General features: G+C 35.2%; 1 protein-coding gene and 1 long non-coding RNA gene across 2 annotated transcripts in view; both read left to right on the forward strand.

The window, feature by feature from the left end:
- Positions 1-17,788, forward strand: part of LOC149421684 (uncharacterized) — a 59,551-nt gene that overhangs the window by 19,999 nt on the left and 21,764 nt on the right. Inside the window, exon 2 of the mRNA XM_089634483.1 lies at positions 9,717-9,827. Within this exon, the coding sequence (XP_089490609.1) occupies positions 9,717-9,827 (111 nt within the window). The remainder of the gene's footprint in view (positions 1-9,716; positions 9,828-17,788) is intronic.
- LOC149421685 (uncharacterized) lies at positions 10,717-12,620 on the forward strand. Its single transcript, XR_016302509.1, has 4 exons — positions 10,717-10,803; positions 11,591-11,731; positions 11,977-12,123; positions 12,308-12,620. It is a non-coding gene; the product is annotated as an uncharacterized LOC149421685 (long non-coding RNA).

A 17,788-nucleotide genomic window follows, 5' to 3' on the forward strand; every position in this document is an offset into this window, starting at 1 on the left:
CAAAACATATTTGGTCGTTGGTAAAATAAACATCATATTATTATTTTATTGAGTAGGTACATATCAAATTAATTTATTGTAACTAGTGTGCAAACAATTCCAAAACGCTATAAAATTTAGACGTAAACAATTAAATTATCATAATGTATTGTATTTGGAACAATGTTCCTCACTCCTCACGAAACCAGCTGCAAAGTCGTTTTTGCAAGGTTGCCATTTTATAAAAACCGTTAACTCGCCCACATTATTTTCAAACTTTTTTTAAAGGAAAAAAATAGTATGTTTTCGATTCCACTGCTATCGATGATGTGCCCAGATCAGAGTGCATTTAATTTACCGCTAGGCAAACGAGACTGCCACGTCCAAACAAATACAAATTATTATTTTTATCTTACCTTGTTGTTGATGTTGATTTTATATCTAAATGTTTTTCTAACTCAATCTCACTATTTCCATTAAATCTAAGATTATGTCAGTCTAGTTTTATCAAGGAATACGCTTAGTTTATTGGATAAATAAACCGCAAACATCCGGGATTTTTTGATTGTCAAAAACCTAGTGCTGTAAAACCCTGCGCAGAGAAGTAAAGTTAGCTACAGTGCGCATCGCAGTCATTATCATGGAACTTATCTGCAAAGGGTCTTACGGTATAAGTCGATCCTTTACCGCATCTTTACACTTACCGACCCATGTGACGAAACGCGCAAAGCTGCAAAATATGAAGTTGCCTATTTAAAGAAGCGCGATCTTTCGGATTATCGAGTTAAAACTATAAACGTTATATAAACGTTATACAGGGTTTTCCAATAAGAGGTGTTATTTTGATATTCAATCTTGTCCAGATCAATACCATTCAATTCTGGCCATAAAAAATCATTAATGATCTCTCGATAGCGCAATCCATTCACCGTAACTGTTGCTCCAGCCTCATTTTCGAAAAAGTAAGGTCCAATGACTCCGCCGGACCATAAACCGCACCAAACGGTCACACGTTAAAGATAAAGAGGCTTTTCAACAATATCTCTTAAGTTTTCCGAGCCCCAGATGCGACAATTTTGCTTGTTAAAGAAGCCACCGAGGTGGAAATGGGCCTCATCACTCAATTTTTAGATTTGCATTTGATTCACTCAAGTGAATTTTAATAATTTCAATGCATTGTTGAAGCGTGTATCGTTCCATTTTTATTAATGGCATAGTTTCTACTTGTCAAATGTCAAAAATGACAGCTTCAAAAGTAACATCTACCGAAATAGCGGGCTATTCAAAATAACACCTCTTATTGGAAAACCCTGTATTTCCATCCTATTGTCCCACTAAGAAATGTATGTATTTAAAAAGCATAACAAGCGTCAGACACTAGACACGAAACATTGCTTGACCAGACACCAGACAGACACTAACTTATATTTTATATACGATTGACAAAGGCGCCACTGTTTCGTCCTGCGGAAATTATGTACGTAGTTGAATAATAAGTACGAATGTATGTAAAAAAAGTTGTTAGGCGTATACGTGCGTTCTATTTAGATAATGTAAATGACCACAACTAGCTACTTACCAACATGAAGACATACGGAATACATGCTAATTGTAATTGTGAGTTCAAAATGAGAATTACGACTTTAATTTTAGTCCCATCACGTATAAGACTGTTAATGGACAAATGGAGGAAGATAATGAGACCAGCAGCACAGGACCGGCCCTGCTACCTACCAATGAACGACATATAGGGAAACCATTCACATTTTTCAAAACAGCACGGAGAAAACTAATTGATATAAAATATTGCTAATTGCTAAGATAGCTAATACGGTTAAAAACGGGATTGCAAGCCTGAAGAACACGTGTTTATAAAAAAATACAGTCATTATATAATATCAGGACAAACCAAGTGCATGAACACGTGTTCAGATATATTATGAATGTACTAAAAGTTTTTTAGGAAACGGCCTGCAGTCCCGTTTTTAACAGGTTTTTATAAATAAGCAATACTCATTTTTCTCGGTAAAGTAATCAGAGTAAAATGTAGTGTTGTCATTTATCAGATTTCCAAGGGTTTACGAAATCATAAAAAAAAAACTGTTTTTATAACATATTTGTTAGAATTTTATTTTATGTTGAATATTTGGCAGTCCACAATGGAGTGCTGGTACCTACCCTGTGTATAGAAGTGAGGCATGGAACTGGCAGAGAAAGGATGAAAGTAGACTGAATGCTGTTGAAATGAGATCCCTGAGGTGTATGTGTAGTAAAACCATGTATGATCGTGTGGGAAATGTGGAAATCCGCAAAGAGTGCAAGCTGATGAGCGTAATGAGTAAGATCAAGAAAGGGACGCTTAGATGGTTTGGGTATGTAGAGCGAATGAAGTGTGTGCCAAGACCGAGTTTTTTTGGCGGTCCGTCCTCTCTGCCTACCCCTGCGGAGAAACGGGGTGATGATTAGTTAGTTAGTTGAATATTTGGTTGGTTGTTTAATAATTGAAAGGGGATTTTTCGAAACTACAATGCACATTGAAAGAATTGTCTGTTGAAAACCCGTTGTTACGGAAATTAGGTGACGGCCTTGGGCTGACAAGAATCGAAATAAACAACAATTTACCATCGGTGTGATGCTGATTATGACATAATAGATTTTTTTAAATGAATTGGGCGAAGAAACAAGACTTAATATTATAATACAGAATGTTAAGAGACGTAGTTGACTTATTTTACAAGTTATTCCGCAAATTATTTAGAGTAAAAACTGTTAATTAAATTTTGATGTCCGGTGACTTTTTGATGATTTTTTTTCAAAATTTTTCAATTCTTTCACATGTCATAACTGGTCACTTATCCGAGAGACCGCTCAACGCCTCACATTGTCCCTAACTAATTTTTATAATTTTTTTTTTGACAGAAAAAAATGTCACCGGAGACCAAAAATTCGTTTAAATTATTACTACAAATAATGTCAGAAATCACTGGTTACAGTAAGTTAAGTATGTCCTTTCACACTCTGTATATGGCGTAGGTTTCTTCTTCTATGTTATGTTAATTATTATGAAGAAAATATTAGTTATGAACACCAAAAAATCATAATGCACGCATTGACCGGTCAGCAATAATAATGTAATTACACACTATAAAGATAACGGCCTGGACGAGCCGTTATCTGGACCCGGGAAGCTGCGTGCGTGCAGCATCTTGCACTAAGAGTAATCACTCTCATAGCTGAGTAGAGCCTCGAATCACGATCAGCTATAAAACAGCTGTAAAAAGATCATCACGGATCATAAATATGATGCATATCTTCTAGAATTCTAGACTGCTTTGCAATAAACTCGTTCGTAAAACTTGTTTTACGTAAGATTATATACCTACTTACAATAGAAAAAAGGAAGCCAATTAAAGGTTTCCCCGTACTATGATAATCTGTGGAAAATTCGTTACTTAAGACATCATTACCTACTTATTAACCATATTGGCGTCATGCTCTGAGCCACGATTCGAATCAGCGTGAAATTACTCTTTGTGGCGAAAATCTGTCTGCATTTTTGCAAAAGACTAACGATGATTGATAGTTTTTTTTTAAAATAAGTTAAATAATTGGTTAAATGTTTTACACAAATCAATATGTTTTTAGCTCATACAGCTTGTTTTTATTATGAATAACAATTGCGAGAAATATTTTCAGTCCGACCGGAGTCCGTTTTCACGGTATTCTGCCCCATCTACCCAACAACACTCCATCCATCGCTCTCCAATCATGTCAGACAACAACGCAACAGTTTATCCCCTGTACAATAATTTTATGTGGGTTTCAGTTCTATGATTTTATTTACTAAAATCTCAAGATAAGATTAGTAACATTTGTGAAAACCTCTTGAAAATCCGGATTTTCACAACAAATATTGAAATATCATTTACTAAGTTTTACGTGATTATTGTCTGAAAGTACTGTAAAATTAACACCATTAACACTTTACCAGTTTCACATTATAACCAGGGAAAGGTCTTCAACTTTCACTGAAATGTTAAATGGGTGCCACTGAGAAATGGATAATCACGAGTTGTTTAAAACAAGCCGCGACTTTTATGTCTTTAGGACGTAGGATACAGGATTTCTCCAGTTTCGCAAACTGCATTATGCAACGTGCGGTAACTGCAAGGGAATGTCGATTTACAGTCATACAGTGTGGTCGTGTTTTGTATATGTGTTGGAGTTACTATACGAGTATTTGTGGTACTGGTAGTTACTGTATGCTGTCACCTTTTGTAATGGCTGATGATTCAACCGTCAATATCTCATTCTGTAATGATCAATTTAAAGTCCCTTTTGAGCCTGGTGAGGTAATTTAAAGAACGACTGGTACTCTCTACTGCCTACGAGAAGATACTCGCAACAAATGATTGCGTAATGCGTAACATTATTATCTCGTGAAAAGTGAGGAATATTTTAACTGGTATTGGGAATTTAGGTCATTCCTTATTTATGATTTACGACTTTTGCGTATTCGGTTACAATCACAGATCAAATAATGGACAGAGATTTATTTATGTGAGTACCTACCTCACAAGAGTCTCAACTGCTCCCTGCTAATCGGAGCCAGTGAGATTATGGCATCGCAAATTAGGTTGTGAGGCTTAAAGTCAAAGGTAAGGGGAGGGGAAGAAGGTGGAGAAGAAGAAGAAGACCCTCCACACAAAATCCCAAAAGGTGGCATATGCCCGGAGGGAAATTATTTTCCTTAGGGTCTCCTCTGTGGGGTTGATGACAAAAAAACGCTTCTATCGATTAGCTCTTCTGTGGACTTGAGGTTTCATATATGAAGTCTTCAAATAACATTCGTCTGAAAGAAAAGAATAATTACTTGAATAGTAAGTGTGTATTGTGATAATAGCATTATATTTCCGTATATGTGTCTTCCCTCCTGTATAAAATGTATTATCATTTTAAATGATAACTGTTGGGTTTATGTATTTATTCTCAGACCTTATTATTTTAAGTGTTATACATAATTAATAAGACAAACAGGTAAGTAATGCATTCGACCCTCGCACTAATCCATGAAATTAGAGGACTCTCTATTCATTTATGATGGTAGGTATTAGTTTTGTTAAATTGCACTTGGTTAGACTCCGAGATGAATGACCAGCTATAAGTCGTTTTGCAATTAACTGTACCTACAGCTGTACACCCACCACATAAGGGACTGAAGATTGAGATATCTCTCGGCCACTAGAACTTATCTTCCTTATTGGCGTTGAAATGATTATTACACTACAGTGACTCCCAATCTGGGCAAGTCGCTCGTGGGCATAATGATAATTCGAGTTATCTGTTTACTCGAGGCTCACATTTTAATTAATTCCGACGAATTCGTAACTATCCTATATTTTTTCTTAGAAAAGTATCACGTATGTAAGTTATTTATATTTAAGACTAGCTGACGTGTGACCCGGCATTGCTCGACTTTTATCTACTTTCAATAAATATAATATTCATGTATTATCACCGGCCGGTCAGTGGTTGAGTTGACATCGCGTTTGGGTCCCACCCAGGTGTACTGTGTTCAATTCCTCCGCTGGCTAAGTCCTCCATCACAACATCAGCAACATTTTCCGCTCACTGTGGTGGTAGCAGGAGATTTTCAAATATTTTCTGGTTATTCTTAACCCTGGAATGTTTGTCTTTCTTTAAAAAAAATAAAAATAATATTTTTAAACCTTCCGGAGAAATTCCCTAAATCACAGTAAAAACCATATTAAACCCCTTTGCATAGTTTAGACGAACTAAGCTCACAAACAGACAAACGCGGATAGTGACTTTGTATTATAATATTTTACTAAAAGTAAAACGGAACAAGAAAGGAAAGGGAAACGGCCTGTAATCCGGTTTTTAGTTCATTATGATCTGGGATGTTCCGGGATGTTCCCGAACGTTCCAGATTATTCCCTAACATTCCACAACATTACAGAATGTTCCGAGATGTTCTGGAATGTTTCGGAACGCTCTCGAATACTCTCGAATGTTCTGAACTGTTCTAGAATTTTTTAGAGGACAAAACTTTTAGTCCTTATATCTTCAAGAGCACGCACTTTAGGTAAAAATTAGCGCTAAGCCTAAGATTTTTTTTCTGGACTATGAATTAGTAACTTCCCGGGGATTCATTTAGAAACATCTGAGATTTTAGTAATACGTTTATCGGAATTAATTAAAATAAATCCCGCGGAAAGTTCAATTTTCTAAGCCTGCTAGGGCAAATTCGACCATAGGTCCGTCCAATGCGCCGGAGCCAGGAGTCGCATATTTGTGTACACACCTTCTTCACTTATATCTTTAAGATTCCGACATTATTTTAGTATTGTATTGTGGCATCTTAAAAGTGTTTTGGAGGCCATTTTATATAATGTCCGGCGGTAAACACACTTTGTGCACATAATTTATTATCACTGTAGCTACAGCATTTATTTATTAGTTTGTCACTCGACCTACTTATACGTATATACATACTTGGAAAGTGGGCAGTGGCCCCAAAAACGCTGAGAATCTCTGTTCTTGTGTGATCCAGATTCTCCAGGACATAAAAATTAATATTTTACGATTTTATTTAGTCACCTACGCAGTTATAATGATAATTCCCTATTTTGTGAAATACAACCTAAATAACACTTCATAAAGCTACAAAATAAATTAGGTAAGACTACAGTCCAATCACATTTTTTTAATACTTGGCAATTGAGGCATACCATAATAATTGACAACAAGATGTGTTTCTTCGAAATTTAAAAAGAGCTCAAAATTTATCTCTGAAATCCACTAAAATAGAAAAATATATGCACAGATGTACACTCCATTCAAATGAATGCTAAAATTTAATAAAAAATACAAACATTAACTTGCATAACAAATAGCTGGTATCGACGGTTACGGTATCGAGGAAGGTCAGATTCGTTCCGATGCCTCGTTTCGTGTTTACACAAGCTGTGTCTGTTTTCTACCGATTCCCTCCGCCAATTCAAGCGCTTCACGGAACACTGGACTCGTGGAGTAACACTGCTGTTTCTTCATCCACATCCATCGGGGTTTAGACTGCATCCCACAAGGTTGAGCTAAAAGACTGAAGAATAACAGAAAATAATTAAGAAGCTGTAAACCCTTAAATGCTGAAACATAAAAACCCAACCATGCACCATGCAAGGAAGCCTTAACACTAATCGAGCATCAAAGACCTTTGACTTTGTTGGATATACAATATATTGAATATCCAACGGTTCCATGATAACTCAACACAGTGACAATTCAACACACTTTTAAAAAGTGATATAAAGTCATTAGAGACGATGAAAAAAAATTTAACCTAACCTAACCTAACCTACTTAACCCATTTTTGTTATTTGTTTTTGGGGTGTTATGCCGTGTTGCGCTAACTCCTTCTTTAGCCGACGTTTCGGACAGCGTTGCAGTGTCCATCATCAGGGCAGATCCGGTAGATCCGAAAACGTCGGCTAAAGAAGGAGTTAGCGCAACACGGCATAACACCCCAAAAACAAACAACAAAAATGCTTTTGGCCGTGAGAATCTAAAAACTTACCTACTTAACCCAGTTAATAAAGTTTTTGTTTCATCACTTTCCATGACTTTATATAACTTTTTAAAGATGTGATGAATTATCATTGTGATGATTTATCCGGTCACCAATATATACATTTAGACGTATCCTCAAAATCCAACCCCGGACAGATAGAATTTGGAAGTTCTTCGTCAGAATGACCAAGAATAGGGTAATTTCATGACATTTTTATTTTTGTATATTGGTGAATTAATGTTATGTAACAAATTAAAATGAACCATTTCCTATTTGCCGCCAAAACGACATATACGGTTTTGTTCATTTTTGACGTCGTTGACGTCACGCCGTCTAACGTCCGTGACAGCCGTCATACCGGTCATTTTTCTTCTTCATAATAACGTTGTAGCCAGTTCACACCTTCTAGGAATGCGTGGTTTTAGATCGCTTTATAAATTATTATGGCTGTAAATGTTAAAATTACACATTAAAATATGCATATTTTATCCATTTATTGCGACATAAGTTGTTTTTAACACGTTTGTAATCTTGCTTTTGTATTTTTTTAATAAGTAAGTATAAAGATGTATACTATAAATAATCAGCAACACAGAGTAAAATGAGTATTGCTGATTTGTTAACAATCTCTTCAATTATTCATAATCCGGTTAAAAATAGGATTGCAGGCCCTTAACGAATGAATTGTTAGGTTTACTGATAAACTTTTAGTAAAATGCGAATATACATTCGCATTTTGCGATTAATTATATTATACAATCATTGATTGTGATTGATTATACAATCACGATGTCGAAACAAGTGTTCATAAAAATCTATATATCTATATCTAGCCTAGAATCTATATCTAAAAAATTACTAAAAGTTTTTCAGGGCTGCGTTGCTCACTTATATAATACTTGCTGACGTGTACCCGGCGTAGCTCCATTTTTCTCTATTTCAATAAATATAATATAATATCCATGTATTTTTATATTTAAACCTTCCGGAAGAAATTCTGTAAATGATACTGAAAACCCTACCAAACTCCGTTGCATAGTTTAGAAGAACTTAGCGCACAGAAAGACGCGGATGGTGACTTAGTTTTATACTTTTTAGAGAATTTTTTTTTCTACAGTTAATGCTGCCGAAAGGCCTTATGAAACAGCATTACTAATTAAATGAATGTAAAATAATCAATTTTACTTTTTGGTGAAATACGTTGGTTTTTTAGGTTGCCTCGATGGCCCGGTGGATTAGCAAACTCAAAGAAATCATATTTTTCTTGTGTACATTTTATTTTATTTGTTGTGCATATTTTACCTACATTGTGATTTTAAATTTACCACTATGATTCCCTCCCGAAAGAAGGCAGTAACCTGTTTTTCGTTGAACAAAACTATGTTTGAATTTTTTGACGAATTTTTGTTACAATAATATATAAGAATATCCCACGAGATAGCATCAAATGATAAAGGGCCATTCAAACTCTCATTGATGATGACCTTGCATCCCGGGATGGAGTGTAGTGACAACCGCAAGGTGTACGGTGACCTCAGAACTACCAATAATAAAATCCAGTACAGGATGGATCAATCGTGATTTCAGAGTCTATCCAGCGATGAATGAATGATCAAACAGGTCATAAAATGAATCGATTAATTTGATTCAATTTTAATTTCAAGTAATTTCTAATCATATTTCCTCCTGAAAATCAAAATGAGAAATGTTCTCCAATTCATGAATCGTGTTGATTTGTAGTAGGTACCGGAGAACGTAGCTGCTTAAATCTGATACATTTGTTCTCTTCGTCTCCTGTTAATTACCTTCATGGCGCTATGCTCGAAATACACTAGTCACGACATGTCTACAACACACTTGCTTGCTCCCTCCAATACCTCATATTAATAAACCAACTCCTTTTGCATTTGTTTAGTACCTAAACTTGATAAAACGAGCTAATTCAAATGGTCCAGAAAATCTACTGCATTTCACAACAATGTGAGCCTAAACTAAATGCATGTTGCCCAACAACTTATTTTCGTCCCACTAGACGAGCGATGTCAATTTAAATGGCTTCCTAATGGAGTTCGCGCACCCGTGAAGTTGTGTTGTTTTTGAAGAGCGAGGCTTTAAACAGGTCATTAAAATTCCGCTTGTATTCCAGAAAGAGTCCCGCACGGATGTCCAATTCCATCTGGCGGCGCTACGCGGGGACGCGGAGCGGGTACGGAAGATACTTGACACGGGGAAGGTGCACGTCGACTCCAGAGATCAGGTAAACAAAACACATTCATTATGTATTATTATTATGACGACGACGAATAGAAGGTATGAAGTAGCGCACTCCATTCTTGTCCAAATTCTAAGTATATCTCGCCTTTTTTACATTTACTCCACACATGAGGCCCTGAGGAAAATATTTTTTCCTTCAGGGCCTATGTCATATTTCTGGATGCTGTGTGGTTATTTGAAGGAAATGGATAAGAGGAAGTTCTTGGAAGTAAAAAGGTATCATGAGTGGGTAGGAATCGGGGGGTCATTGTGTTCAGGAGTGACGGACGTATGCATCCATCCCTCCTGCTGCGGTGCATGGCGATAAGTCGAGAGTCCAGCTACACTGAAAAAAATGAGTTAGCTAAAGTGTTAAGCTAATTGAAGTTGTGTAACCATCGCCTAAAGTTCAGCTACTTTACCTAAAATACTTTATGTGCAGATACCGTCGTTGTTTAGTAAAATGTGCTTGAGCTATTAAAAGCATACTTACCTAAACAAAATAATCGGTTTGGTTAATCAAGCTAAAGTAATTTACTAAACCTATTTCACTTTAGTAACTTAAGTTTATGTGTTACTTCCCAAAGTATTTAGCTAAATTTAACTAAACATCTAGTTTGGTTAAATGTTTTGTTCATATAGCAAAACTGAGGTTGGAATATCTAAATTTGGTATTTTTACATAACAATTAGTTGCTTTGCACAAACTTAGGCAAAGTGCAACAAAACTTTAGTTAAAATCTCCCGAATTTTGGTAGATCTGTTTATCGCGCAGGTGTTCATTTACGACGCAGTTATCAGATCGCCACAGTTCGCACCATACGTGAATTGACGTTCGTTGCGCGCGTTGCGAATTTATTTTTGAATTGAATTGAATTTATGTTAACCGCTGGTCCTAGTTCCTAGTGATAATGGCAGACAAAACCGTGGAGGATTATTTAATTTCTTGGAATCTGGAGGCTTACATAGAAACATTTAAAGGTGAGTTTTCTTTTTTCATTTTTTTATTGATTTAGAATTTAGATCATGGAACTATGATATTATATATTATGATAATATCCATTATATTTGATTTAGAAACTGGCACCTTCATTATTCCATGACTCAAGTACCTACGCAATAGATTTAGAAGATTTGTATTTATTATGTACCTAGTTTGAAGAGTGCGTGTTGACGCTACAACCAAGATTGTGTCAGGAGTCATGACACAAGTTACAGAGAGTGGTATATAAAAAAAATAATAATTGGATCACTTGTATAGCGCCGTTTTTGTGCAAAATCACCTCAAGGGCGCCTTTATTTCTTTGTTTGTTTCCGCCAGTATTATTTTGTATTGAACGAATGTTGTTTGAAACTGTAGTATTTTCTAAGTTACAATTTTACCCTAGCCAGAAACTAGAACCAACCAAACTAGCTTTGAAATCGTATATATTATATTAATAAATGTGTATTGCAAATTATTAATTCGGACATAACATTTTGAACATTGAATTCTGTTATTTTTTTTTTGGGAGGGATAATTTTTTTTAAATACTGGGTGACCACCTATTGTTAATGTTTACATTTGAAATTTTCATATAAATGAAATAATTTCATTATTAAAACTATTTTATCTCCGCTTGATTCATGATACAGGGTGTTCGGTATCTGCTGTTGTATAAATATACATTTTTTTAATGAATAATTTTCATTCCTTTGAAAAATAAATTTTTATTTTCTTGTTTTGAAATTTTTTGTATTATCTCGTCGTTTTTTTTCTTTATTTCAGACTCAAGCCATAGACTCGAAAACACTCCTGATAATATCTCAAGATGATATTAAAGAATTGATTCCGACTGTAGGGCACCGGGCACTGCCTACAGCACACATTAATGCGCTCAAGGATGTTATTAATCCACCTGTCATAAGTGTAAGTTTTTAAAAGCAGTAATGATGACATATTGTTTACCTAGGCCTTTTTTGGCTAACCATTTGGAAATAGTTGTACCGGACGCGATTTTGATACAAAAATAATAGTATTTAAAATAATAATTCCTGTAATTAATGAATAAATCGACTGCCGGGGGGGTCAAGCAATTCCAAAGGGATAAAAACAAAGCTTGACCCCTTCACCCTTTCTTTCCCCTTTGTGTACATACCCGCTTTTTGTTTCAGATTGAAGATATACCTTCAACTTCCAAACAAACAACGCCCATATATTATCAACACGATGACTTCCTTGTAAATGACATTTCCTTGTTGGAAAATAAAAACAAATCACAAAGAATAACGCAAGAAGCTTTTGAAGAGCAAATTTCGAATGTAAGTTAAATAATTTTAGTAAGTTTCAGATACCTAAGTAACTTAGGTTAATTGTTTTATACATTTCGATATATGTATTTTAGTAGTGGCAGCGTAGAATAGCCATCCTGTGACTGATATTATGATGATTATAGAAGTGGTTATTAGTTATGTAATCAATATGCAATTTAATTTTGTTTTCCAGGACTTACGCAATCATCTCCTATCAATCAATGAACGGCAAGCACTTTTAATGCAGTTTGAGTCAAAGGGTCTGTTGGACAATTCTGCCAGACTGTGCAGTACTATTATAAGTAAGGAATTGCAGGGTAATCCAGATAGATCCATTACAAGCAAGAGATTTTATGAATTTGCTTTTCAAATCACCAAAGTCTTTAATAAAGAAAGCGCAGCTGTATATTTCACCCCATATGTGTGTTTTGGGCCTACCCAAAAAATTGCTGCTAAAGGTAAATTACTAGACACATACAGGCAGCGCCGAAAAGAATTTGCCAAATCAGGACAGAAACATCTTTTACTATATTTAAAAAAAAATTATAATAAAAAATGATAATATAAATGTGTGTATGATCAAACGTGTTTTCTATTTTGAGGCTTTGCTGGTAGCTGGAAACAATATTTTGAGAGACGATTCTTAACAAAATAACTTTTATATGAATGAGGTTTTTAATAAGTACTTTCTAGTCTTACAAAACATAATATTTATTTAGGTTTCATCTCTCAAAAGGGTTGTAATAAACTACCTGCAACTCAAAGTATTTAACCCATGATTCTGAATTATGGGTATAATCCTTCTAGTTGATGGTGGTTACATTTACACCCTGTATTGTTTTCAGCTAAACTGCAAAGCTGCACTTCCTATTTAATTTAGATAATCTAACCAAAAAGCTAAGCTACAGTACCTAAAGCTAGCTAGCAGTAGAGAGCTAAACCACCTATATCGGTAGGGCTATTCCAACCGAAGTTTAGTTAATCAACCTAACCATTTTGTAATATTCACCCGCCATAACACAGGGACATCCCTAGCATGGCGGATGAATTATCAAAAATATGTATAAATGTTCAAAAAGTTCTTATAATAAATAAATAAATAAATAAATAAAAATAAGGTTACTACATCTAAACAGTTCAGTTTTTCTAACCGAACACTACAAAATGGTTTAGGTATATAATTTTTAGTTTAGGTAACACAACTAAACACAAAGCTGTCTCAGCCGATTAGTTTAGCTAGAATACCTGAATCGTTAAGCTGTCATAAATACAGTTTAGGTAACACAACTAAACACAAAGCTGTCTCAACCGATTAGTTTAGCTAGAATATCTGAATCGTTAAGCTGTCATAAATACAGTTTAGGTAACACAACTAAACACAAAGCTGTCTCAACCGATTAGTTTAGCTAGAATATCTTAATCGTTAAGCTGTCATAAATACAGTTTAGGTAACACAACTAAACACAGAAAGCTGTCTCAACCGATTAGTTTAGCTAGAATATCTGAATCGTTAAGCTGTCATAAATAAACTGCTGTTTAGCAAACAGTAGCTAAAAGTTCGGCAGTCACCACAGCAACTAAACTGTTTAGTAGATAATTACTGAAAATTTGGTAAATCGTACCTAAACATTTCTTTCAGTGTATAGAGGTCGAAGGGTCCCTTCGATCACTATAGATGTATTAGGACAACAATGATAAGTTTCTTATATTTATATGAATTTTTGTCCTCTTTCGTTTGATAATTAGTCAAATCCAATGAATCGAGTAAAGGTTTTAAACAGTTCTCCTGAAAAAACCTTCTTTTCACTATTATGTTTTCCTAAAAACAACATTCTGAACATACAATAGATATTTTAAGACTATTTTTTATTGTGAACACAACACGATTATTACACTGTCCAAAGCTTAAATTCTGGTAGATGGTTATCGCATATGGCACTTGTATCGTGAGAATGAACGCAGTAAGTAAATAGTAGTGCCTACTTATAGACTAAAAACTCTTCATTCTGAATCTTGTAACCAATCATCATCACCATCACGGATCTACATCCCCAGAAAGGGTGGGATTTGGCCTCGTTCAAAAATGTTATCCACCGACCTCGACCCCAAGCCATTCTTCTCTAGCACTCATGTCTTTATTGTCTTTCCATTCTGCCACAATCTTATTCCAAGGAGACTTGGTGTAACTATAAGTGACCAGCTCAGGTACGGGGGCTCCATCGAAGCTAGAGTAAAGTTGGCCTCTCAGAAGCTGGGCGTACTGTACAGGGCCCGCAGATACTTTAATAGTACACAACTGCTGACCCTGTACAAATCGCAAGTGCGCCCTACTGTCGAATTTGGCAGCCATCTCTGGTCTGGAGCCCCAAAATACCTGAAAAAAACCCTTGACTCTGTGCAGAAACGGGCGGTCCGTTTGATAGATTCCCCAATCTTAACAAACGGACTGCAATCTTTAGAGCACAGGCGTCAGGTAGGTATGCTGTCCTTGTTCTATCGGTATTACAATGGAAGATGCTCTGAAGAACTAGCGTCATTGATCCCTTCGGCACCGGTGCGTAGTCGGGATACACGCCAAACGCGCGCCCAACATTTGTACACAGTTGACACTTGTCACATGAGAACGGGTCGCTTCTACGATTCGTTCTTAAGTTCAACAGCTCGGCTGTGGAACGAACTGCCGGCCTCTGTGTTTCCTCCCTCCTACAACATGGGACTCTTCAAGACCCATGTTCACTCCTTCCTCTCCACAAAAAGACCCTCCACACAGCATCCCCAAAGATGACATAGGCCCTGAGGGAAATTATTTTCTTCAGGGCCTCCTGTGTGGAGAAAATATAAAAAAAAAAAAATTAAAAAAAAGTCCACCTCTTTCTGGTTTAAGTCGCTTTCAATGAGGCAAGCACATGGTCATGATTTTGGTGCCCTGTAATCTGGCATTCTTTTAAAGTTATCAATTTTCTTTCATTCGTTCTGTCCTCGGTATATCGTGGAATTCCTAATCCGCTTTTTTGTAGAGTTTTGAGTTGTTTGTTTGTTGACTTGTTTCCTAGACCAATTTAGTCAGGTACTTACCTAGTTTCAGTAAAAATTTTCACGATCGAGTGATCGTTTTCACTTTTTTGTAGGAAATGTTGATATTTATGAAGGCTAACAAAATTTACGTTTTTTGGCTGTTATTTTTGAAATTACTAATTTTTGGTGCTACTTTAACTAGGTATTACGAAATTTGTACTCTTTCGCGGTAAATTTTTTTTCTTGATCTAATTACTGCTGATGAAAAGTGTTATAACTGCTGCGCGTGTGTTGATGGATTTACCTTCAAATTAAATTATGAATGTGAAAATCACGATCGAATATTATATAATGGGTATTTTGTATAAATATCATCATTTCACGAATTATTTTACATGTTTTTCTTTAATAAATTTCAACCATAACACTTTTGTAATATCTAAAGCAGAAATTGAATCTAAACTTCCCTACAGTTTGCCAATATTTATTTATTTATTAATTTTCGGGAAATCGACAGTTTACATTTATTTCAGTTTATAAATAAGTATTATATAGCCAAAATAAAACCAATTATGGATTTCCTCCTTGTGACTTTACCTCTACTGAGACAGCATAATAAGGAATAAGTATAATAATAAGTAAATTAAATTTGTAAGAAAGGAACATGAATTCAAAAATTTATACAAAACAAAATGTTATATAAAACGAAAATTTTACAAAACAAAACATTTATCAATACATTTATAGCCATGGAGAAAGGTTGTAGATATAAATCAAAACATAATAGAAATATAAACAATAGAGACATTACATTATTCGCAAACCATCAGAGAAATATTCTTTTATGGACCTCTTGTATTTGGTAAGTTCGCAGCTGAAAATATCGACCATGGATAATACGTTATTGTAATTATTGCATAGTCTGTTCAGGCAAGAATTCTGCTTAGAGTTCGTTTCGCATTGATCCACCCTGAACAGGACAGAAGAGCTGTTGAACGCGCAGGTACATTGAATTGAATCTTATTTAGCAACTCATTTGGACATTGAATATTATTTTTAACCACTTTATACAGGAATATTGCATCCTTATGATGCCGTACACTAAGATAATATAAACGAATATAAACCTCTTTGGTTAATAAATGCTTAAAATAATATCTTAAAACGCTCCGGCATCATGAAATCTGCCTAGATTTTGTTTGAAAATTTGAGGTTAGCGCAACATGTTCCAACCTGCAAGGTCATTTCTATATGAATAATAGGAAGCTTTTGAATATACGTTCAACTTTTAAAAAAAATAGCCAATAACGTCACGAATGCCTGGCAGATGCGAAACATCGAAATAGATTTTTATTGAAGGAAGTGAAAATGAAAATAAACAAGTCTTTATATTTTGACAATAAAACAATTCTTTTATTATTATTAAATAGACACAAAGAAATATATTACAAATTAAAAATTCGTTACATGAGCGTCTTTCCGTCTTGCCATGTTTGCTACCAAGAGGCGGTTATATTATTCGTTGCGTTTTATTCAATTGTTAAATAAGAAAATCTCGAATATTTGACAATAATTAAAATCGTGGACGAAGTCGGGTAGTAAAACTATTTATACAAGAAATAAATAATATAAAACATTCGTTTGCCTTCGTCCAACGTCGATGGAAATGGATCTACTAAGTTCCCACCTATTGCATTCTTCCTCGTTTCACAAGGAATTAGATTTGGTTAAAAAAGAAAGTGGAAGGCCTTAACTGTCGGATTCGATTTAATCCGCTCCGTGAAGGAAGGCAAGGTCACTTCGTTTTGTCGGATTATTTTGTTTTTAAATTTAAACTTTCTAACCGGTAGCGCTTTGCGGGCAAGGTACAATCTTGCCGGCCGCCGGTCTCCGGTTCGCCGGACGCACGTTGATCTGCCGGAAACTGCACTTTATTTATAAAACTTCACTGCACCGCGACAAGTTTCCGCTGATGTGTAATTATTCGTGTAATTGGAAATGTTGTGTGGTGAATAGTTTACGTGACTGTACTGTTATTTAACTAGCCGGGTACATGCAAGCAGTTGTATTAATGTGCTTTGTGCAGCTACACAAAAGTGCAACCGTTTGATTAATACCACAAGTCACTGATACAGTGAAGTGCAGCGACTTTTGCATTTGAATTTGTTGATTTTTTCACTACACTATCACACCCATCGAAAATAATGGGCACAGAGAATCAGATATCTGGCAAAACGCATGGATATACCTACCTACCCACATTTCCTGATACCTACGCCATACTTGGCGGACAAATTTTATATGGAACATACCTACTACATACTACTTCATTTAAGTTAAAAAAAAATAACGGGCGCAGCGTTAAAAATGCCTTGGTTTATTTCTGCTAAAGTTTATTTTAAATTCTATTCATGCATATTCATTAATTTCAATGTCCATATTTATGGTAGTATTCCTGAAATTATTCATGATATGCCACTATCTACCACTACCTGCCAACATCTACCACTATCCACCAATATATATTATAACGGTAACCGGATAAATCATCACAATGATTTTTATTTATTTATTTATTAATTTTTAAAAAACATGACATATTACAGTGATCTGTGGCTGTCCAACTAGGAGATTAACCTGTTTTAGGACAGTCAGAAAT

The sequence above is a fragment of the Hesperophylax consimilis genome, chromosome 8 (assembly GCF_061612785.1).
Source record: "Hesperophylax consimilis isolate HC1 chromosome 8, BYU_Hcon_1.0, whole genome shotgun sequence".
In the NCBI taxonomy this organism is placed as follows: domain Eukaryota; kingdom Metazoa; phylum Arthropoda; class Insecta; order Trichoptera; family Limnephilidae; genus Hesperophylax; species Hesperophylax consimilis.